We start from the raw sequence: 23,702 nt of genomic DNA, 5'->3' as shown, positions 1-23,702 counted from the left end.
TCAGGCTGGCAGTTTATAAATCACCTTAGCCTTCGTGTTCTGCTTGTTCAAAGCTTTGAGTTTGGCCAGAGATAAGAGTTTAAGGCCTTTTCAGGCCTTTCCTGAGTTTTCACACAGCCCTGTAACATAGAAACATGTGTCTGGAGTCCTACAAATATGTTGGAGCTTTCTAGGGCCCTCTATGGATGTCTTCTTCCCCCATTTTTTCTTTAAAAATTGTTTTGATCAGATTCTTGTTTATTCCAATTATAACTGCTGCCTCAGGCAGTTGCAATATTAAACAATTGCCACTGATTATTTTCAATTAATGTTCAGAGGAAAAGGCGATTCTTACAAGCTCTGATCAGGTTAAATAAAGACCAACCAAGAATTGGGGTTTTTAGGGAACTACCAGGCAGGAAAAATAATGGCAATTCCCTGAAAATGGAGCTTTTAATGAACTTCACACTCTTTCTTCCCTTTCCAGCAGCTGCTAGGCAGCTAGTTTTCACTGTGATTCTGAAGCTACTGGTTTTCAAGCCTACCCTGTGTTGGGGAGACAGGGACATGAATAGGACAAATGAATAGGACAAATTAAAATGCCATAAAGCCTGCTAGTCTTACTGAGATTCAATGTTTTTTTTTTTTTAAATAATCACTCATTAGATTGTGAAAGCCCCTTAAAAAGTTCAGAATATATTGATTTTGACAAATTTTGCCTATGTTCTTATTGCTTTTTTTGAGGAGTAGATTTTCTGAAATCCTTCAGAAATAACAAATTGTTATTTTTAGCCACTAAGTTTTGTAGTGGTTTCTTACAAAGCAAAAGATAATAAAAACATTTTTTCTCTTCATTTTCTACTTAGGATGATAGTAATGCAGTCACCAGTCCATCTGTTATTAAGACTGAAAGCTCTTTGAAAGCAAGGACAGCATTTAACATATCTTTGTATCACTCACAAAACCTAAATCCAGTCTCAGCAGGGCACTCTCTTTGTTGAATGAGTGAGTGATCCAGCAAATGAGAGACAGAGACATACTTAATTTTGATATGACACTTTGATGTTTAATAAACAAATACTAAACAGAGGTCGGGTGTGGTGGCTCACACCAGTAATCCCAGCACTTTGGGAGGCTGAGGCGGGCAGATTACTTGAGGTCGGGAGTTACAGACCTGCCTGGCAAACATAGTGAAACCCCGTTTCTACTAAAAATACAAAAATTAGTCAGGCAGAGTGGCACGTGCCTGTAATCCCAGTTACTCAGTTGGCTGAGGCAGGAGAATTGCTTGAACCCAGGAGGTGAAGGTTGCAGTGAGCCGAGATTGCACCACTGCACTCCAGCCTAGGTGACAGAGTAAGACTCCATCTCAAAAAAAAAAAAAAAAACCTAAACTAAATAGAATTATTGTTTAATAATTTATAATCTAGTTCAAAAACTGAAAATATTTTTGCATCTCATGAGTAGTTTCTGCTGTGACAAAAAATAAGAGTATTATCAGTATTAATACATAACAATTTTATTTTAAATTATACATTGAAATAAATTTAGTTATATTTAAGGAATAATTGATTTTTTAATCTAAGTTTATAATGAATGAAAATCCTTATAATTACTATATTTCCCTTTCAGAAATTGATATTGTGATTTTAAGACCAAATATGATTTTGCTTGCCAAGATTATGCTATTTGAAGAAAAACGTCTGCATTTTAAAAATAAAATGTTAAAAAAAAAATCTACTCTTACAAACCATGTTTGTTGTTTATACCACACAAGCACAAACACTTAACATGACACAGAATAGTTTCTCTGGGTCTTGCCAAAATTTCTGTTATAAAAGAGGCCATATTGGGTTACCAGAGAGATATAATGACAGCTTGCTATGTCTAAGATATCCATGCTTGAATATTTCGAATTGAGTGTAATTTCCTATAAGAAATCCTATCCATTGCTTATTCAGTGATACTCCCATTAAGAAAAATATTGTTGATCCTTACTTGCTAAGTTCATTCATACATATATATATTGGACTAGAAATTCTCAATGGGATATTTCCTGCCTTCCCTCCATTTTATACATATTGTATGTAGTTCAGTGTCATAAATGAAAATTTTATCCACATAAATTAATACTGACCTACATTTGAAGAGCCCAGACTCAGTGAAAGTTAAGTGTAATTTATACTTTATTTTAAATTGCCTTCTTTCTACACATTAATTAAGGTCATCTAAATATTCATGGGCCAATGAGGGCACAAGTACATCAGATTAACAAAATGTTCACTATAAAATCAATATTTTAAAAATATGACTAACTAAACATCACACAGTCAAACTAAAGTTGGTTGAAGTGCTCCAAGCATGTCAAGGGAAAATTGCTGCTTGGGAGTCCACTTCACACTGGCCTCTGAGGGTGGGAGCCAGCTCTAGATGTAATCTGGAGTATCTCTGAAGCCTTATCATTCATATATCTTGGATTCCTTTGAACTTATAATTCACTTCAATGTTGTAGAAATCTAAAATGTAGCTTGCATCTGCTCTCTGATATTCTCTACGTACAGCAGCTCTCTGTTTAAACATAAAATGGAAGAAAACCATACGAAACGTTGGGGAAGTAACCAGGGGATCAGAAATAGGGCTCCTTAAAAATGACTAATTATAGTACAAGCAGTGTCCAGGTCTTAGAACCACTGCCAGTGAGGCTTTGACCCCAAAAGACATTTATTTCATAAAAATCTTAACATTAAAATGTTTCTTTCTTGGTGTTAAGATTAAGGAAGTGTTTTTTTGTTGTTGGTTTTTTTGTTTTTTTGTTTTTTTGTTTTTTTTACATTTTCTCTACTTTCTCAGTTTTTGCAAGGAGCATGAATTGTGCTGATGATCAGGTTTTTAAAAATTTCAACTATTCCCATCTTGGGAAAAATAACCCTAACCTCTAATGTGACCAATAAATTATTCCTATATTCTTCAAGGACAGAGATGAGGGAGAATTGACACCTACTGTACCCCCTCACACACCTAAAAAGGCCATATGCCTCAATATGCTGGTGGTGAGGCAAATTCTTTAAAAACTGGTAATGGCACTAACAAATATTATTTTTTCTATTTTGGTAGGTAAAAATTAAGTTGCAAAAGTCTAGAACTCCCAACCTATAGCTTTTATAATAAGTAAATCACTGAAGCCTTAAGAGAAAAAGCAAAACAAAAAACAAAATCCTTCAAATAAAAACATACCTATGACAATATTTCGTCCACTTACTTAAAACAGAATAGCTAATTACAAAATTACTAGTAGTAATATACATGGAGTTGGATAAAAAATCACATTTTATTAACCCTGAAGCAATTCCAATGTATAGGACTTTAAGAATGAATTATATTTGTCCACATTCCATATTAACTTCATTCTCTAGATTTTCTTTCCTACTTGATTAATGAAAAAATTTTTTTCTGGTCAAAATTCACTTAAAACCATTAGGAAATACAGATAGAATAAAATCTAAAAGATTTCTGTATTACAGAAAAGATCTTGGCATGAGATAGAGGAAGCATTTGATCACTCTATATTTGTATAATTGTTATTAAATAGACTGTACATTCAACATTCCTCCTAACTATGAAGTGCTTTCACTAACAAGCCAAAACACCTAATTGTCTACTTTTAGAGCTTTCTTCCTGTCTGGAAAATCCTTGTGTTTATAAAACACAAGCTCTGTTAATATTGAGATAGTCCCAAAAAGTCAGTCACACGTTACTAACAAACTGTCTAATAATTAATTCTCACCTTGGACAGCACAGAGCTGAGATCTGTGGGGACTGCTATGAAGCAAAGAAGTTTTAAGAGGGAAGACACAGAGAGAGAAGAACAAATCCAGAGCAGGAAGCTCTCCTGAGTTACACAGACAAAGATGAGATGCTGAGTCTTGGGCAGCAAATGTGTCACCTTAAGGCAGTGGGAGTTTGGGAGGAAAGTTCCAAAAACGAGGGGATGTGAGATGCAACCAAGATAAACCTTGTCTATTTCTCTCTCCTGTGCTCTGGACTCACATACTTAAGTCCCTAGTGGGCACTCCACCTGGAGGGGAAAGGCATGTAATTAAATAACTGAAATTGAACGTTTTGTATTGCTGCCTCAGCACATCCCTCCACAGGGATTCCACATCTCAATAAAAGACATGGCTATTCACTCAGGTGCTCCACCCAAATCCCTGCAAGTCATTCTTTATTCATGCCTTTCCTGTATTATCCCCCATCCTGTCTAACCCATCAGCAAGTCTTACTGGTTTTTGTGTTTTGTTTTATGGGTTTATTTTTTTGAGGCAGGGTCTCACTCTGTCACCCAGGCAGGAGAACAGAGGCATGGTCATGGTTCATTGCAGCCTCAACCTCCCAGGCTCAAGTGATCCTCCCACCTCAGCCTCCTGAGTAGCTGGGACTACAGGCACGTGCAGTCATGCCCGGTTAATTTTTTGTATTTTTTTGTAGAGATGGAATTTCGCCATGCTTCCTAGGCTGGTCTCAAACTCCTGGCCTCAAGTGATACGTCTGCATTGGCATCCCCAAGTTCTGGGATTACAGGCATGAGCCACCGCCCCAAGCCCTTATTGTTTTTATCATCAAAACAGATCTTGACTCTGGCTACTTCTCTCCATCTCCACTATCACCACACTAGTCCAAGTGGCCACCATCTCTCCCCAGGACTCCTGTTAGAGTGTCCTGATTGTCCTCCTTCTTTCCCTTTCCTTACAGTCTGGCCCGCACATAGCAGCTAGAATGAGCTTTTAAAATCGGACCAGGTCCTTCCCTTACTTATAACCTTCTGAAAGTGTTGCATGGTTCCTAGAATAAGATTCATTTCTCTGACCATGACTCATAAGGTATGATGTGATCTGACTCCTGCCTTCCTCTGACACATCATCTCCTATTCCAGTCTCTGTGCGGCACCCAGGCTCCAGGCACAATGACTTGAGTTTTGTTCCTTGAACACACTGGGCTCATTGAGACCTTGGGCCTTTGTACTTCCTGTTTCCTCTCCTGGGACATCTTTCCCAGAGGTCTTCATTTACATCAAGATTACTCAACCCGCCACCCACTGGCCACATGCAGCTCAGGATGGCTTTGAATGCAGCCCAAACACAAATTTGTAAACTTTCTTAAAACATTATGAGATTTTTTGTGTGTGATTTGTTTTAAGCTCATCAGCTATCATTACTGTTAGTATATTTTATGTGTGGTCCAAGACAATTCTTCTTCGTGCAATGTGGCTCAGGGAAGCCAAAAAATTAGACACCCTTGATTTAGATGACTTTTCCTTATTGTTTAGGTCTCAGCTCAAATATCACTTCCCTTGAACGGGCTAAGGTTGTCCTCGCCCTAGTCACTATCTAACACATTACTTTGTTCTATTTTCTTCATAGGCTTGTGCCTACCTGACTTTTTAAGAATTATTGGTCTATGTATTTATTGCCCGTTTTGTGGAATGTGATTTCCACAAAAACAGGGTCCTGCAAGACTTGTGGCTGTAAATCAAGCATCTAGACTAGTACCTTGCATATAGGAAGCATTCATAAAAATTTGTTCCATTCATGAAAATCCACAATGATGCCTATAACTAGTGTTAGTAGGTGCTCAACACTTGTATTCAGCATAAAATCTATGTTATCTTGCATAAGGCCTTAACATGGAGGCCTTATGAGACTGCGCTATATTGCATTCATCAGGAAAACAACAGATGGAAAAGTCAAATCCTATGTGATTCTAAAGCAGGTTAATCAAAAACTTTGATAGAAAAAGAAGTCCGTTAACAAACACATCAGTTTCTTAATTTCAAAAAGAAGTTTAAAATCTCTACAGACTGAAGCAAAATATAACAGCTGCTCCAAGATTTCACCATAAGTGTCTTCATAGAAGTCTTTCAGTCCTTGGAAATGTGTTAGTCATAAGAAACCACGCATCATAGTTTCCTGTAGTTCTATACTCCTAAAGCTGAAAGGGACTTTGATAGAAATTTAGATGAATCATCTCACTTCATAAATGAGGAATTAAAGCTGCAGACATTAAATAACTACCTCACCTTTACTCTGCCAGAGGTCAGGTTGAAACTTGAACTTACGACTTTTAATTCCAAGGTTAGTTTCTTCCAATGTATCAGGTTGCTTGTATCTTTTTGGTTAAGAATAAAATTTCCCTCATCATTACCAACCTGACTTAAAAGTAATATTTTGGCACTATGAGGGGAAAAATGTCTCTATTTTCCTAAGTATTAAGGAGAGATATAAGTAAATATATTAATTTCAATAAATGAATAAATAAAATGTTTACAATCACACTATAATATTAACAACAACAATTAATCATATTTTGCACTCCAAGCAAAGTATTTATTCTGGCATTTGCACATCCTAGGTGACTAGTAGCCCTGAAAGGTAAATTATTACAGTTCCTTCCTCTAATGATATTTTGAGCATAGATCAGGAAGTATCACAAAACATACAGTTATGACTTCAAAATAGAAATTACTGCCTTTTGGATTTTGGAAAAGATAACCATGCTAAAGAAGATGAAAACAAATCAGGAACATTTTCTCTCTATTCTTTAGATCATTTTCTAGAAAAATTAGAAGTTTTCACCAAGCATTTCTTTTCTTTTTAATATTAATTTTTATTTAAGTTTTGGGGTACATGTGCAGGATGCACAGGTTTGTTACATAGGTAAACGTGTGCCGTGGTTTACCAAGCATTTCCTTAAAGATGAGTGTAATTTAAAGACGGGCGCCGTGGCTCAGGCCTGTAATCCCAGCACTTTGGGAGGCCGAGGCGGGCGGATCACGAGATCAGGAGATCGATCGAGACCATCCTGGCTAACACGGTGAAATCCCGTCTCTACTAAAAATACAAAAAATTAGCCGGGCGTGGTGGCAGGCGCCTGTAGTGAAGCAGAAGAACGGCGTGAACCCGGGAGGCGGAGCCTGCAGTAAGCGGAGATGGGGCCACTGCAGTCCAGCCTGGGCCACAGAGTGAGACTCCGTCAAGATGAGTGTAACTTTCAGGAAGTAGTAGTGAACATTATGAGAACAGTATGTATACTAGTAACTAGGTAATGTGAAGAAAGGTAAAAAGTGCTCTGATAAATAGTACCTCTGTATATATTTTCCTAACGAAAAATAATACACTGGGATTTTAATACTTTGGGAAGAAAAACAGTAGAATGGTAACCTAACTAAAAGATGAGTAATTTCTTAAAACGTGAAAATAATGATCATGTGACTATCTCAAATGATGACAGAAAGAAAGAGAAACTTTTACACCAATCCTACATTATGGTTTTCCTGGTATACAGTAAACTTGCATTCTATTCATTCCCTGAGTTGTGAAATCAGGGCCTGGCATTGTTATCTACAAAGTTAACTTAATGAAGGTGAAGTATCTGGTCTCCCAGGGACAGAGGGTATCAACTGAACAAATAATGAACATTCCCGGCTGTCCAATTAATGAGAAGCCAATAAAAACTGCCTTAAGAGGATAAACTTTGCTTTTCATACTCCCTTCCAGATGGTTAGCATTGTAAGCATGACAAAGCCGGGGAAAAGCAGAAAATTTTAAAATTAATTCACTGTTTTAAAGTACATGCTCATATTTATTGACAGTTGTTTTATGGGGAGATAGAAGCAGACAGTAGGTTGCATGTATTCTCCATGACTAGGCCCTGGTGGGTTGTTGTCAAGAAAAATAAAGACAATAATGAAGCTCATAAATTTGTTTACTTCTTAGTATATTAAGTAATTAGCAATTTCATTGTATAGCGAGCTCAAATTTGACGTTTTTGTTCAGTGTTCCTAAAAGAAACACAGTTTGTAATATGGTTACATCTCTGTGTTGTAATAGCTCTGTTTCAAATATACAAAAAAGCAAGGATAAAAGCAAGATACAAAACAAGAAAGGATTAGGAAGAAAAATTCATGATTACCATGAATTGGTAATCTGTTGGTTCTTTTGCTTAAATAAATAATAAGGAATGCGAGACAATAACTAAAATATAAAAAAAGAACAAAGATGAAGAAACTTTTATAATTTCAGTGCTCATAAACTGAAAAGCAAGATGACATTATTATTCTAGAGAAATTTCATTTCGTAAATGATGTTCTAAAAATTGAGTGTGAGATACATTTACATAGCAAAGTGTTTAAAAAGTTTAATTACTGATTATAGTGGTTCCGGAGGTAATTTTTCAACCAGCTCAAAGCATAAGCCTTGAAGCAAAGTGCTATTTTGATAGAGCTAGAGTGAATTTTCCAGATCATATTTAACAAGACCAAGTTTTATTTATTTATTTAACAGGACCAAGCTTTATTTAATTTTGCTTATAAAATTAAATGGCTAAATGGAAAAAAATCTATTTTTAAATATCAAGAACTGGCTTCCAAATTAATTCTGCCATTCTGAATAAGTGTGAGGCAGGGTTTAGGAAGAACTTCCGTATTTACAAGTATCAGTGAGGCCTCTGACTTGCTGAATATCTTCCAGGAAGAGAAATATGATACAAGTTACATTTCCTGAGAGTGAAGTGAGAGATGCTTGGAGTTTATAGTAAGTCATTTCTTTCCCAGCTGACACCCACCATCACCTGTCAGTTACAAGCAATTTGGCTAGCAGGGCCTAGAGGGTTTGTCTGAAATGCCTTCCTCCCAGTCTGGGTGATGATGTTGGAGCTCCACAGCCACAGAGACTCTGAAATCTTAGCCCTTTTGTGTTTGCTGAGGGGATTCAGGCAGATAGGTTGTTAATGGGAAAACAAAGCTTGGATGACTCTCTAATAATCTCACGCTTGATCTGATTAGCACTAGTTCAATGTGGCACTGTAAACGACTTTCCATTGAAAACAAGTCCCCCTACTGGATGCCATCCAGATAACAAAAACCAAGGATAAATTAGACAGTCTGCTCTTTAGAAATGAGGATACTTTGAAGGTTAGTTTTTTCTGGTGTCCCTTAGCCAGAAAAGGTTTCTTTTAAACCCTGGATTAAACCCAAACCTGCTCCCAAAAGGTCCTCTATATTCTGAAGTATCCTTGGATCTGAGAGTTCAACTGTTGCTTTAGGATCAGCCTAGGAGGTCCTAGACCTAATCGAAAGCTGTGATTTTCCCAATGGCATATGCACTCAGCTGGTTTTTCCTAGCATGTAATGCTATTGCTACTACACCTCCATTTTTTTTAATATGAATAAAGTTCAAACCCCTCACGCCAACAAGTAAGACCTTTCAGAACAGCCCACACTTTCAAGTATTCTTTACCTCCAGACATTCTTCTCACCTGTGTTCATTAACCACATGGGATTTCTCACTAGTCCTCAAATTGCTTTGACCTTTAAAACTACCATGATGCTCCCTCTAACTACCACAACACACATTGGCCCCTTGGCTCACCTGGTAAATTCACACTTTGAACCTCAACTTTTCACTTCCTCTATGAAGTTTTCCTGGCTTCATCTGTTCTCTCAGAGTTTATCATACATATATCTAAAAATTGCTATCATATTCCATAACAGCTCATTTTTGGCCTCTCCTTCCAAACAGAAATAATTCAATGGTGGGGACTGTGTCTATTCATCATTAAATTCTCAGGGTTTAGCATATAGTATTTATTATCATTTGGGAATTGAATGAAATACTTTGTTAGAATTTCTTCTTTCACTGTCATCAAAGCTGAACATAGAAATAATAATGACAATATACCATAAAATATTTTTTCTTGATATAACCCTCTTAACCAAAAGAAACTTTATATTCTTATCATGGATAAATTAGAAGAGAGAGGCAAACATGAGGATAACAGGGAGAATTGCCTAGTATCCATATCTTTTATTTTTTAATCTTTTGAGACAGGGTCTCACTCTGTCACTCAGGCTGGAGTGCAGTGGCATGATAAGGGCTCATTGCAGCCTCAACCTCCCCAGGCTTAATCGATCCTCCCACCTGAGGCTCCTGAGTAGCTGTGACTACAGGCCTACACCACCACACCTGGCTAATTTTTTTGTATTTTATAGAGACAGGGTTTTGCTACGTTGCTCAAGCTGGTCTCCAACTCCTGGGCTCAAGCGATCTACTTGCCTCGGCCTCCCAAAGTGCTAGGATTACAGGTGTGAGCCACCGTGCCTGGCTTCTACTGGCTTTTGACAAAATGATGGTGAGCCAGAAGTTGATAGGACTATATTTGTTAAACACTCTGTGAGGCTCTGTGCCCAAGATACACTACCTCAGGGCCCAGAGGACAGTTAGAGAACGGGTCTTTAGATCTCTGCCACCAGCTTCCAAAGCACACGTGCACATCTCACTCAATCATAAGCCACAGGGTAACTCTGGCACCTGTGAGCCAAGAATGAGCAGCCATGAGCAGAGGTTGGTTGGGTCTCACAGAGTAGCATTTTCATGCAGAGAACTCCCAGCAATGGCAATGGCAACATGCATTGATAAGAAAATTAGAAAACAAGAAGAAAAGCATATCTGCTTTTGAACATGAACACGTGCACATCAATTTTAGAGCTTCCAGAAATAACAAGAGTAGGTTTTAAGCAGTTATATATGTAGAAAGTAGAAGTCATATCAATTTATGCATTGATGTTAATATAATATCATCTAAATCTGCATATTAATGAGGCCTGAGAACATTTAGATTACACAAGTCAGAATGAGATCAGAATTACATAAGAATTATAGAAAAAGTGGTATTGGACCACCAAAAAAAGAAGGAAACTTGAAGGACATTAGTGAGAGCTGAGTGTAGAATGTAGCATGTGTACTAAGCTTTCTAGGATACATAGATTCCAATGGACAGAAAAGATGGGCATGGTATGACAGAAAGAGACAGAAATGGGTTCACAAAGGAAGTTTAGTGCAACACCTAGGTCAGCACTGGCACTGAAGATAGGACAGCTGTCACTGGCAACTATGAGGGAGAAATTTCCATAGTGTTCAAGAAGTCCTAGTCAGATTTCAATGGGCTAAGGGATGTGTGAAGAAGTAAAAGTGGACAGTAACGTTGTTCCTTTAAGAAGTCTGTGAGTAAAGGGGACTGCCCAGGGGAAAATGTTTCTATAATAGGGAAGGATTAAGTATATATTTGTAGAGTAAGAGGCCAGGATACTGTGGAGAGGAGCACTGAAGACCCAAGAGCAGGGGGATCATGGGTGGATCAAGGTCTTAGAGGAGGCTGGCTAGGGGAGGATTAAGAGCACAAGTGAAGGGGTTAACCTTTGAAAGAAGGAGGGTTGCCTCCAGGGAGAACAGCTGAAACTAAGAAATTATGAAGTAGAGAGAAGAAGTTGAGATTGTTCAAATAAGAAAAATAACTTGAACACAAAACATCTGGTCAACTCAGTCTCATATTCAACCAACCAGATGTTAATTCTACATGGCATCACCACATTTGTTTATATTAACATTTTCCACTGAACTTATGATTGTTTCCAAATTACTTAGATATAGCCATGGTGAAAGGAATTAAGTCAATTATTTGAATATCTTATTACTTTAGTCTAAAATTATAAACATGTCACCTAATTTGGAAAAAAAAGTGTCATATGAAATTGTAAGGCTGACCTAAATAAAATAATGAACAAGATGTAGGAAACTTACATGAATCACATAAAATAACATAAACTAGCTTTTCTGCTACCATGTTTATTTTCTAATTAGCATTTGTGGCTAAGTTGAAAGAATTGAAATGACAATAAAGTAATGATTTATCAGTTGGCACAATTATTCTTCCTTGGTTGACATGGATTTCAAAGTTTATTATTGAGATTATAACTATATCCTACAATCTGATTGTGTCTAAGAAGGAGGATTTGACTATTTAATGCTATTTTATGATACATAGAGTTCAATCAGCCTACAGAAACATCTTTAGAGTTGTTATAAAGTTATGCTGAAGCACTAGTATAACAAAGCATCATGCACTACTAAGGTCAATTCTCTAATTCATAAATTTAAGGCCATGCTTATTTGAAGTTTTACAACTATTATAAAAGCAACACATTTGCTACCACCTAAGTATAATAACTAATTAGTCCTCATAGCATTTTTATGAGCCAAATTAAGATTAAAGATAGGACTGAAGTACATGCTTACATGCCTTTCTTTTGTACACTCTGAAAACCTGCAGTGTACACTGCACAGATACATTCACACAACCCTACCAGGCAAAAAGCTCTGCTGTCCCTTATAAGATTGATTCACTGGATAAAGGAATGATTGGAAAAAGGAAAAATCTAATATATTATGCAACAATAGAGGCAGATTAATCAATGCCTATTAGATCGACCCAAGTAATTATCAAAACAGAACACTGTAGTTTCATTGCTTTATGAGAACATTTGCTTTATTATGGCTCCTAAGTAGTACATTTAGCTGGTACCTCACTACTATCAAAGTAAATGACATATAGACATAATAAGATAAGATAATTTGTGTGCAATTAGCCATAATAAAGTAGAAATTAATTCTGGATTTGGAGATAGAAGAACTGAGTTCTAGACACAACTGTTTATTATTTTTGAAATTTTAGGTGAATTACTTAATGTCATTGAACCTTATTTTTCATCTATAAAATGGTGATACAGTACTACATCATAGAAGTCATTGTGGTACCATTGATACAAGAAGGCAAAATTCCTTTGAAAATCATGTAACATTCATAAATGTAAGGTGGTATTATAAGAATAATTATCATTGTTGGAAACTGGGTAGTCACATGTGCCTTGTCCTTAAGTCTTCTTTGGTGAAAAGATCTAGTACAAGAGTAAAAGTAAGGTGCCTTCTTTTTTGAAGTGCTGGTGAAAAGAAATTCTTGGTTGCCTAAAATATGCAAGTAGCTGTACCAATAAATTTCAAATATCCCTTCAATTTAAACTTAAGATCATATCAATTCAACTAGCACTAAACACCACTGTGTGTCAGGTACCATGAGGGACACAAACATGACTCAATTGGATGTAATCTCTACTCTGTAAGGCTTATATATCTGAACAATTACCTGCCTGGCCAAAGAATGGGAGTTCTGATGTGAGCAATGGAGTCTAAAGAAAAATAATACCTTTCTGATTATATGATACAATATGAGAGACCTATTACATATTTTGAATGACCATAGACTTTCATTAGAACTTAAGCCATCTGGATGCTGTGAGGAAAATTGTATATCAGTTCTTCAAAATTTTTGCCAGGGGCTTATGTAATGTTTGTGAGCATCAGAGAAAATCAAACTGCCTGCCACCTGAATATGGATAAATTGGGTTGTCAATGTTTTCCTCAGATATAAATTATCTCATATAATTATATTGATTGAATTTTTCCATGTCTTAACCTCCTAGGGCCTTCCCTCCCCTTGGATGTCTTTCCTCTCCCCAGAACTTGATTCATTTCTGACTCTCAGTAGTCTCTTCAGTCTTCAAAGCCTAGTTTAAATCCCACAGTCTTCAAGATTTTTTTATCACCCCAAATATAAGGGATTTTGTCCTTATATTTGTCCCCCTGAACATTTAAAGCATTAACTCTATGCTTAGAATTATCATTATAATTAAGTTCGTCTTCATTTCTTGCCCGTAAGAGGAGATATCACATACTCCCTAGAGGCAAGAACCATATCTTATAGTTCTTTCTGCAAACTCTTTACTAATGTTCTGTCCTGTGTTTCAACAAGACAAGTGAAAAACTACTCCTTTTTTCCTCAGAAATGAGAACCTACCCTCTTTTCCTTAGAAAGTTTATGTACACTTGAGACTAGAAAATGGATAAGTTTGTAAATGAATTGCAGCTTCTCACTTTTATTCCATTTTATGTGAGCCTTTTTTGGGTAGTTTAATTGTTAAGAACACATTCTTTGAAGGCAATAATAGTGACATTATCGTTTCTTACTATAAGAACTTTAGTTTCTTAAATATATAAATCAGTTTATGGTTTTTCCATTTTAACTCATGTGAAACACAAAAATATTTTAATTTTATAAGATTTTATCTACTAATGTTCACAAATAGACATTAAACTTAAAACATTTCTGTATCTTTTAAACAAACTTATTTCTCTCTGGCTAACAAATGAATGTTCAAGTCCAAGAAAAAACTTTAAGTCATATGAATGTTGTAGAATTTATACACATATGATTAATTACTGATATGTTCTACTTTTCCCAATCTGAATTATATGAAATCTGAAAGAGGAAAATCACAACTTACTTAAATTTGATGATGATAACATCCAATGTTTCCAAAACCAGTAAAAATACTGAACTAGTAATATTTCATATTATATTACATCTTAATAGCTATTTCTACACTAAGAAATTTATTGCTGCCTATTAGCAATTCTGAATTTTCTAGAAAAAATAAAATAGGCACTTTTGACTATTGAGAAGTAAATATTTGTATATGTTCTTTCCATTTAAAAAAAGTACGACTTTATGACTTACAACCTCAGATTCTTGGTATGCCAAACTGCAATGAAGGAAATACAGTGATGACATAATCATGTGTAACAGTCATACAATCTCATAAAACAGCTGGACAACTTTGTAACTAAGTCACCTATCCTTATATAGGAAAATTCCTATCTACACAATGAAGGAATGCCCCAAATGAAAACCCAAGGGATGCATAAAATAGGCATTCTCTAGAGCTTAATGGAATTGTAAAGTAATCCTTCTAAAACACTCAGCAAGTAGATGCTTCGATATCAGAGTTCTGAACAAGTTTTCAGCCTCTGAATTTGTTTTGAGAACTTGGAGAGGACTCAAAGAAGAGCAATATAAATGAACCATGTGTTACAAAATAGTCCCTTAAGAGGGAAGGAATGAAAACATTGAAAATTAGCCTTGTGTGTGATGCTTAAGGAAGTTTAGCCTTTATAAGGGGTGAAATTTGAGCCATGCAGTCTATGAACAATAGAAGGCAATACATCTCAGTTGCCTTCTATGAAGGCAAAGCAAGGGGAAGTGTAGCTTTTCCTTGCACTGTGTATCTTTCTAGCAGGTTCCAGGAAGGAAAGACTAGATCCGCATTCTTTCACCAATGTAAGCTCAGAACCTAGCAAAGTGCCTGGGCCATAGTGATGCTCAACAAATGCCTGCTGAGTAAAAGGATAAGCTCTAGACTAGACTGCATTCATTTCAGTGACTTACCGAATGCTACCTCTTATTCACCCTTTAGCAAAACAGAAACATTTTAGGAACTTCTATGAAAATTATACAGTAAACTACAGCTTCTATTTGTAACTGCACAAGTTTTAAGTCAAACAAAACACAAAATCTTAACATGATAATGCCTAGTGCTACAGAAGATATTGGAAAATATGCAGAATACATGGAGAAAACAATGATTGAACATAATTTGTAGTATATCTCAAGATCCCTAAAAATGAACAAGTAATTTTATTTCTAAAAATCAATTATATGAGAATAATCCTAAATACAGAAAAAATCAACTTTCTCGTATATTGTAGTGTTATTTATAAAGATCAAAATCGGCTGGGTGCAGTGGCTCACGTGTGTAATCCCAGCACTTTGGGAGGCCGAGGCGGGTGGATCACCTGAGGTCAGGAGTTTGAGACCAGCCTGGTTAACATGGTGAAACCCTGTCTCTACTAAAAATACAAAAATTAGCCAGGCGTGGTGGTGCGTGCCTGTAATCATAGCTACTTAGGAGGCTGAGGCAGGAGAATCGTTTGAAACCAGGAGGTGGAGGTTGCAGTGAATCGAGATGGTGCCACTGCACTCTAGCCTGGGGAACAGAATGAGACTCCGTCTCAGATAATCATCATCATCATCATCATCATCATCTGAAAATAGTGTAAAGATCCGTGTAGAAAAGGTAGTCCCATGGGATAAATCATTCAACAGTAGAAAACACAAGGTAAAAATCATGCTACAACACATATAACAGTTTTGTCCATATTTAGGATTATTTTCAAAGGAACTGTTAAAGTTCAGAGTTCAAATATTTCTGAAAAACATTACACAGCTTCCAAATTTATAGTTCAGGTTTCCTACTTGCTGAAGATTATTATGCTATCCCATAAATACTGAAGAAATGGACATGAATTTAAAGCCAACAAAACTCATAAAACCCCTCAGCCTGCGCCACCTCTAAGTGTACAATGACGTTGTAAGGAACACGGCTGTGCTTTGGTCAAGGATAGGCCGAGGTAAACATTCAGAGTGACTCAGTGAGTTTAGAGCATAGGCACATAACTCCACTTGTTATCACAGCCATGTAGCCATAACATGGGAAGGCCATCCCTTGGCCCTACGCCACTATTGTCTGTGAAAGGTATAATTGCCCTGCTGACACTGTACAAGTGCACTTGCACCCAGAGAAAGAGAGAGTCAAAGCTGTCCATCTTTGCAGATGAACAGCAGGGAGCCAGGACACAGCTCAGCTCACTCATGCCCAGGGAAAGAGTTAAGCTGCTGACCCTGAAGGGAGAGCTGTCCATGCAGCTGTGTGTGGGAGCCACTGGATGAAGCAGCCAAGACAAGGTGAACAGTGTGGGAGATAGTGTGTGTAAGCTGCCGATGAGAGAGCTGCTGACTAAAACTACCTTTCACCTGCCTACAGCCCTCCAAGTGTTCTTTTAGCTCTCTGCTCACCCACCCACTCCCTTCAGACCTCAGCATGAGCTGGAACCTGACCCCAGCATAACATTTGGCATAGTCATGGACCTGACAATTGGCATAGTTGGCAGGATACGGTGAGTGGGTCTTTGGCCCCTGAAGGCTCCTGAGTTGGCTATGTGGCTGCAGCATGGGCTGTGGTACCTGGTGTTAGCGGTGCTGCCTGGATGGGCCCCAGTGGAAATGTGGGAGGCAGTTGATGCGTCTCCTGCGAGTGTGGAGAAAGCACCGAGGCAGCTGGAAGCACGCAGCACCGAGAAGGAACGCACTTTCACCAGCAGAGTTGGATAGGCATTTCTGACTGCACTGTGTGAAACACATACTCAGTCCCAGAGATAAGGGACCTCCCAGTGCAAGCCGTGTGCCTGGGGACCCAAATGCACAGCTTGAAGCAAAACCTGGGGGTGAGGGACATCCAGGTACAAGCAGGGCACTTGGAAGCCCAGATAAACAGCCTGGAACAGGAGTTAGCAACAGCTGTTAGTGCGACCTTGAGCCCGTCCTCCAGGCTGGACAGTCCCATTTGGTCTGATCCTGAGGAAGAGGGGGCTCCACCACTGCGGGCTCACCCTATGATCTGTCAGAAGGTACAACATGACCATCCGATGGGAACCCAGTGGAGAGGCCTGGGGCCCCCCACAGTGGTGGAACACACCTCTTACAGTGCTCACACACCCACTGAGTTGTTAGAGTCAGGTAAACAGTGTCAGCAGCACCCAGTGCCCCTCCCTGCCTGGCTACTCCATCTTTGGCACAAGGGGACTGGCAGCATTTCTTGCTCCATCTCTGAGATGGAAAAGCTAGGCTTTTATCACAACTCATCCCTCCCTTCGTCAGTGGTTGTAGCTGTGCCAATGGTTGGCACAAGGGCATGGTGAACACACATTAATTGAGTGGCTAATGGCAGCCATACGGACTGTTTGGAATGATGCCGGAGAGATACTAGAAACTATGAGTAAAGGGTGATCATATACTCATTTCGTGCAAATACTCTGGAAGATGGGTATAGAGCAGACCGTTTGACTTGAATACCTGGGGGCCAGATGATGAACGCTTTCCCTCCCACATGAGGGATCTTGTGCTGGGCTCAGTGCCCACGAGTGCTTTTGGATCTCTGGCTGCTGTTCTCACCCCATATGTAGGGTGCTGCCTACATGAAGTGACTACTGCTATGGCAGCCCTCGGGGAGGCAGAAGGCTGTCAGTTTGCCTTCTTGGGAGGTTGACAATGGACTTTCACAGTGTTGCTGCAGGGCTATATGCATAGCCCCACCACGTGTCATGATCTTATTAATGATGTTATGTTAACCTCTGATTCTCCTGCAGATTTAGAAGCGGCAACGCTCCTCTTGCCTAGGATTGGGATGATGTTGCTGAGACAGTCTTTCTGGTAGCCAAGCAGGCTAGTTAGCAGGCACAAGCCCTACAGGTAATTGACCAGAGGTGCCCATTTAAGCTAGATGTGCCTGTGACCACAGAGAGTTTCAGTTAGGGCCTATGGCAGTGCACGGGGCACCTGAGAATGCCAGTAGGCTTTTGGTCCCAACTATGGAAGGGAGCTAAGCTCTGGTATTCCTTGATAGAAAAGCAGTTAGTAATAGCAGGATGGGTGCATTCACGGATAACAACCCCCGGGATTGGGAAGCAGTTAGTAAGTGCATATGCTGCCCTTCAGGTTCATAAAAGCATGGCAGAATGAGCTATAGTCATCATGCATAGTATACCGAAGAGCGTGGCAGGTACACTCATGGGTAACGAACCCCTGGATAGGGAAGGTGCAGACATCCACTTTAGCGAAGTGGGGCCCCTACTTGCGGCAGTGAAGTATGCTGAGTACAAGTTCCTTAGCAGCAGATTTACAAGAGGTCTTGAAGCCTATCGTCCTAATGCAAGACAAGGCCATGGAGCCTGAGGCACCCCTGCCATTCCTGAGCGGCCATGGTATACAGATAGGTCTAGCCAGAGGACTGCTGCTGTCTTGATTGCTGCTGCAGTCTAGCCTAACACTGACACCATATGGTTTAAAACCAGGTATAGATAAAGTAGTTAATAAACTGAACTCAAGGCAGCGTAGATAGTGATCACCAAGGAGGTGACACCTGTGGTAATCTGCACTGATGCTGGGCAGTTTATCAAGGCTTAACCTTGTGGTTCATTACCTGAAAGTTACATAATTAGCTAGTTAGTCACTGACCCATGTAGGGCCAGGCCATGTGGCCAGATCTATGAGAGCAAGGATGACCTTCTACAACCAGGTAAAGGGATGAACAGTAATCTGTTATTGCCTGCCCCAACACCCCTAAAGGTAGGGAAACGACAACAAAAATTACCTGGTGTTGGCCATGAACCCTCCAAGCCCCTCACTGCAGATGGTTGGCTATTGTGGCCCCCTGCGGGGAGAGTCTGCAGTGTAATTTACAAGTTACTCCTTGGATATTTAGAATGTGGCCTCCACAATTAACCATTGGCAGGGGAATGGCCGGGGAAGGGACCATCCTCCAGGGAACATATATGCTGTCTGTGTGGCCTCTCATAAGCTTCTCTATAACTTTAGCATGGGTTCAGGACACAGAAGAACCATGGGCAACTAATAAGGTGTGATACCATTGCCCAGGGCAGAAGCCCTTGGTTACTGCATTGTTATCCAGAGATAAAAGGTGACTCGAATTTTGCCTGAGACTCACGATTTACCCTTGTTAGTACCTGTGTCGTGGACCTGACAGATGTCTATCTGGAAGGCCCCTGCAAAAGCAATCTTTGGGAGTTTTACATTAAGCAAGGCCCAAGGCATTGAATATGCCTAACAGGTATCAGACCAACATACTTATTAGGTCTCTCCTCTCATGAATCTCACCTGAGCTATGCCAGAACAATAAAAGCAAGCTCAGGCACAGAAAGCATCCACACTTTCCATATAAAATAGTATCTGCCTTTTCCCATGCTGACTCTGCAAAGCAGCTTATTTACAAATATATAAATAGCCGCAACTTTACTCCAGCCTCATTGAAAAATCAAAATGGCATCATGCAAGAGAAACATCCTAGCATACTTGGCTCAACAAGTGAAATGTAAGTGGAAATGAGCCAAGCTACTTGACACTCGCGGGGCAGCTCAACCAGATACCCCCAGTTTCCTATAGAACCAGGGTTCTGCTCCACAGAACCAGAGAATTCACTTACATTCATTACCCATGGATTGGGCAGTGATTTCGAACCCAAAATTCAGAAAACAAATTCCAAGTCATGCCTAATATTTATAATCACATGAATTCAAAAAGAAATAGCATTGTCTAAACGTGGCAGCAAGTTTTCCAATGTAGCGACTTAAAATTAGCTAAGTCTTCTCACATGCAGTCCAGTGAATTTTAAAAGGTTTCACTCCAATCCTTTTGCCATCTGGCCAGAATTACAGGGGTTTAAATCCAAAAGAAGGTGGGGAGAGAAAATGCATCTTAATTTTTAAACAGAATGTATTGCCTTTCTTAAATTTATTAATTAAAGTTATCCACTACTAGTTAAGAAACATCTAAATATATACATGTAAGAAATATTGCGCTTTTCATCTTTCCTTTATGGCATATGCATACCTAAGCATGGAACTGCTGTGCCCTGAGAGTTTAATGCCTGCTTATGAGACCACCTGAACAGCAGCCGCTGTAGCACAGGTCCGTACAGTTACATCTGCTGAAGTGTCCCACCTAACAATCACCCATTATATCCCCTGATTTGAAATTCCTTCCTTCCTTAATATTCTTGTTTCTTACCAAGTATTGAGCAGTTTACTTTTAAGGAACCATTTCAGTCATTAAATGAAAATTACCAAAAGTATCACAAAATAGGTTTAAAAGAAACTTTTCTCAAAGAAAAAGTATAGGTTATGAACCTCATTTACCCAGAACATCTGAGGAAGGGCAATGAGATGATTAATGCTTTTTCCCTTTAAGAATTCAAATTTTGAGGTTCTCCACAATCTTGTCTGTCTTAAATATTAGGCTACCGCCCAGGAAGTGAGAACATAAATACATATTTTCACACAAAAACATATGTGTTGCATATTGAGTAGAATTTTGATGGATTTTTATTGCAGTATATTCATACATGAGAACATTCATCTTGGACTCCAGGAATAATTATCCTGACCATATGTGCTACCTGTCTGCCTGATAACTCAGCTTTCTGAAGTACTATCAAGTCATCCTTTAATTATTGTCAACTATGTGGGAAATCACTGTTGCCGTGTATGGTTGCTGACCAATTGTCACTATTTGAATGGAAAGTGATTTTTTTTTAACTCTAAGTGTATCTGTAGAAAAAAGAAAGAAAAAATAAGAGAAAACTTTGGTAAATCTATTTTAAAATTAAATGAGTATCAAGACCAAAAATAAAAGCATAAAAACAGCTTTTTATTTACTATGTACGCTATACAATAGATGAGATGAACACCTAAGAGCTAAATTATTTTATTTTAACTTAAGAGGCATAGAAAATCTAAAAATTTATACAATAAATACCAGTCTTTTGGCTCTGAATCGATATAATGCCTTATGTTTTAATGTTTACATTGAAAAACTTAATATTGGTTATGTCTACTTTAAACATAAACAATATTTCTTCAGAAATGGGTTTAATTACTATTCTCTAATGATCGTGCCTTTTTTCTGTACATATAAATGGTATTTACACTGTAGAGCAAAGATTAGATTGCAATGATTTTTATAAACAACAAATACATTAACAACACATTTACCACCGCATTCCAGTGAGGATGATGCTATTGAAAAACTTTATTTTTAAAACAAATTATTTGAAATCTCCTTAGAAAATAATTTATGAAATATTATTAAACATAAAGAAAATAATTTTTTACTTACATAGTGTCTCTAATAAGAAGTGCACTTCCCAATTTGAAACAGGTTTTATCACTTTCACAAAATGCACGTCTTAGAGAAAAGCTCTCTCCTAGATCAAAACCTGTCAAATGCAACAAATGATTCAATACAGCAGTTTTATAAAATTTAATAAACTAATAGAAATGTTGATTTCTAAATAGAATTTTGTGTTGCCCTTATCTATTAATTGATCTACTTCAAACAAAATCTCGCTGCTTGGGATCAGCTAAATTTCTTGATTTTATTTTTTCTCCCTTTAGTGTAAAAGAGAATGAAATTCACTTTGCATATAAAACGTGTAGCCATTTTTCTAGAAAAAATTTCATGAATATATTTCAAAAAAATTCAATTTTAATTTCCTTTGACCTAGGAATTATCTTAAGTAAAACTTAGAGTAACTCACTGCAGCAGCTCTGATGTCTAAAGTAAGAAAATTAGATTAAAAATAGTACAGCCGTTCAGTTTAAATCTAAGCAACCTTTTACAAAATTATGCTTTAAAGAAATGTATATTGATGAAAGGAAATGCTTACACATGAATGTAATATAAGAATTATACGTGTTTGTGTGTCACACGCTCATTAGCATTTACATGGGAGAGAAAGAGGAGGAGGAGGAAAAGAAGGAGAAAGAAAGATAAGAAAGATTACCAAAAGGAAAGATAAGAAAGATTACCAAAATGGTAATCTTGTCTTTATCTGGGTAGTGACATCTTCCTTCTCACAATTTTTTTTCTGCTTCCAAAATTTCTACAATGGTCACAACTTGTATAATTTTAAATAATTTTTTTTTTCTCCAAGAAGTTGAGGTATTGTTGATCACAGATTAAACATATAGAACCCTGCTCTCAGAACTTTTTCTACATCATCTACCTTAAATTTTTATGGGCTGGGCGTGGTGGCTCACGCCTGCAATCCCAGCACTGTGGGAGGCCAAGGCAGATGGATCACTTGAGACCAGGAGTTCGAGACCAGCCTGGCCAATGTGGTAAAACCCCATCTCTACTAAAAATACAAAAATTAGCCATGTGCTTGTAGTCCCAGCTACTTGGAAGGCTGAGGCAGGAGAATTGCTTGAACCCAGGAGGTGGAGCTTGCAGCGAGCTGAGATTGCACCACTGCACTCCAGCCTGAGTGACAGTGAGACTGTAAAAAAAAAAATTAAAAAGAATTCTTAAAATTTTTATGTTAATGCTATGATCTTAAATTGCAGTATCAAAGATTCACCTATAATGTATTCCATATCTAGCATTTGGTGATAATTTTACATAAAATATTACTTTGCAAAGGATTATATTGCCTACCTGAAACTTCAACTTTGTTCATGTTGTCATAGGTCAGCTGATGTCCCTCTATTCTCAGGATAGGGCATGACTCTTCTATTTAAAAAGACAAAAAGCATAGAAGATTTGCATTATGTTTTCTATCAAATTCTTCAAATGAATTTTAATTACACAGTACAATCAGAAACTTAAGATAAAATGGAAATAAATTAAACCATTTATTAAATTTCTGTAAAATGAGGATAAGAACATTACCCACCTCAGTGTTTTTGTGAGGGTTACCTGTGGTTATTTATGTAGAGTGCTAAGAACACTGCTTGGCTCACAGTGAATACATGTTAGTGTTAGCCATTATTATTATAACTATTACTTCAACACTTTATGTACCCTTGACTTTTGGAAATAAGCTAGTTTTAACATCATTAAACTTTCGTATTCAAAGTAAAACAGTAAAACAAGTGAACTACTAGTATATTTTATCACAACTTTAATTCAAGTTTTGGTGTTGGGTGATATTAAACTTTAAAAACTAAAGGGAACATATATGGAAGTTACTAAAATAAAATTTAAAAAGCAAAGATCTCTACCATACAAAAGTGGCCTATAATTTTAAAAAAAGAAATAAAATAATTGAGAGAGTTTACTTATGTGCTACGGCACTTAGTGATATTCAAAGAAATAAAAGATAGTCCCAACTCAGTGAATGTACACATTTAATACTACCACTACACACTAATACAGTAATGGATATGCACACACCAGTTTTTCAACATCTTAGGATATGTTTAAATTGAATCAGGCTAATTCAGTTAATTCAGACAAAATTACAGCCAATTTTTGAATTATGCCAAGATAACTGTACAACTGGACGGTTAAGACCATTAGTTTAACATTTT

The 23,702-nt window shown here is 37.7% G+C and overlaps 1 protein-coding gene across 1 annotated transcript in view; it reads right to left on the bottom strand.

Moving 5' to 3' along the window:
* Nucleotides 1–23,702, bottom strand: part of COL19A1 (collagen type XIX alpha 1 chain) — a 330,775-nt gene that overhangs the window by 275,129 nt on the left and 31,944 nt on the right. The window contains exons 3-4 of the mRNA XM_025382187.1: nucleotides 22,828–22,902; nucleotides 21,508–21,607 (exon numbers count right to left, since the gene is read on the bottom strand). Of these exons, the coding sequence (XP_025237972.1) occupies nucleotides 21,508–21,607; nucleotides 22,828–22,902 (175 nt within the window). The remainder of the gene's footprint in view (nucleotides 1–21,507; nucleotides 21,608–22,827; nucleotides 22,903–23,702) is intronic.

Source organism: Theropithecus gelada, chromosome 4 (genome assembly GCF_003255815.1).
Source record: "Theropithecus gelada isolate Dixy chromosome 4, Tgel_1.0, whole genome shotgun sequence".
NCBI classification, from domain to species: Eukaryota; Metazoa; Chordata; class Mammalia; order Primates; family Cercopithecidae; genus Theropithecus; species Theropithecus gelada.
Note: the sequence above shows the minus strand (reverse complement) of the source record. Positions and strands in the feature narration are given on the sequence as shown.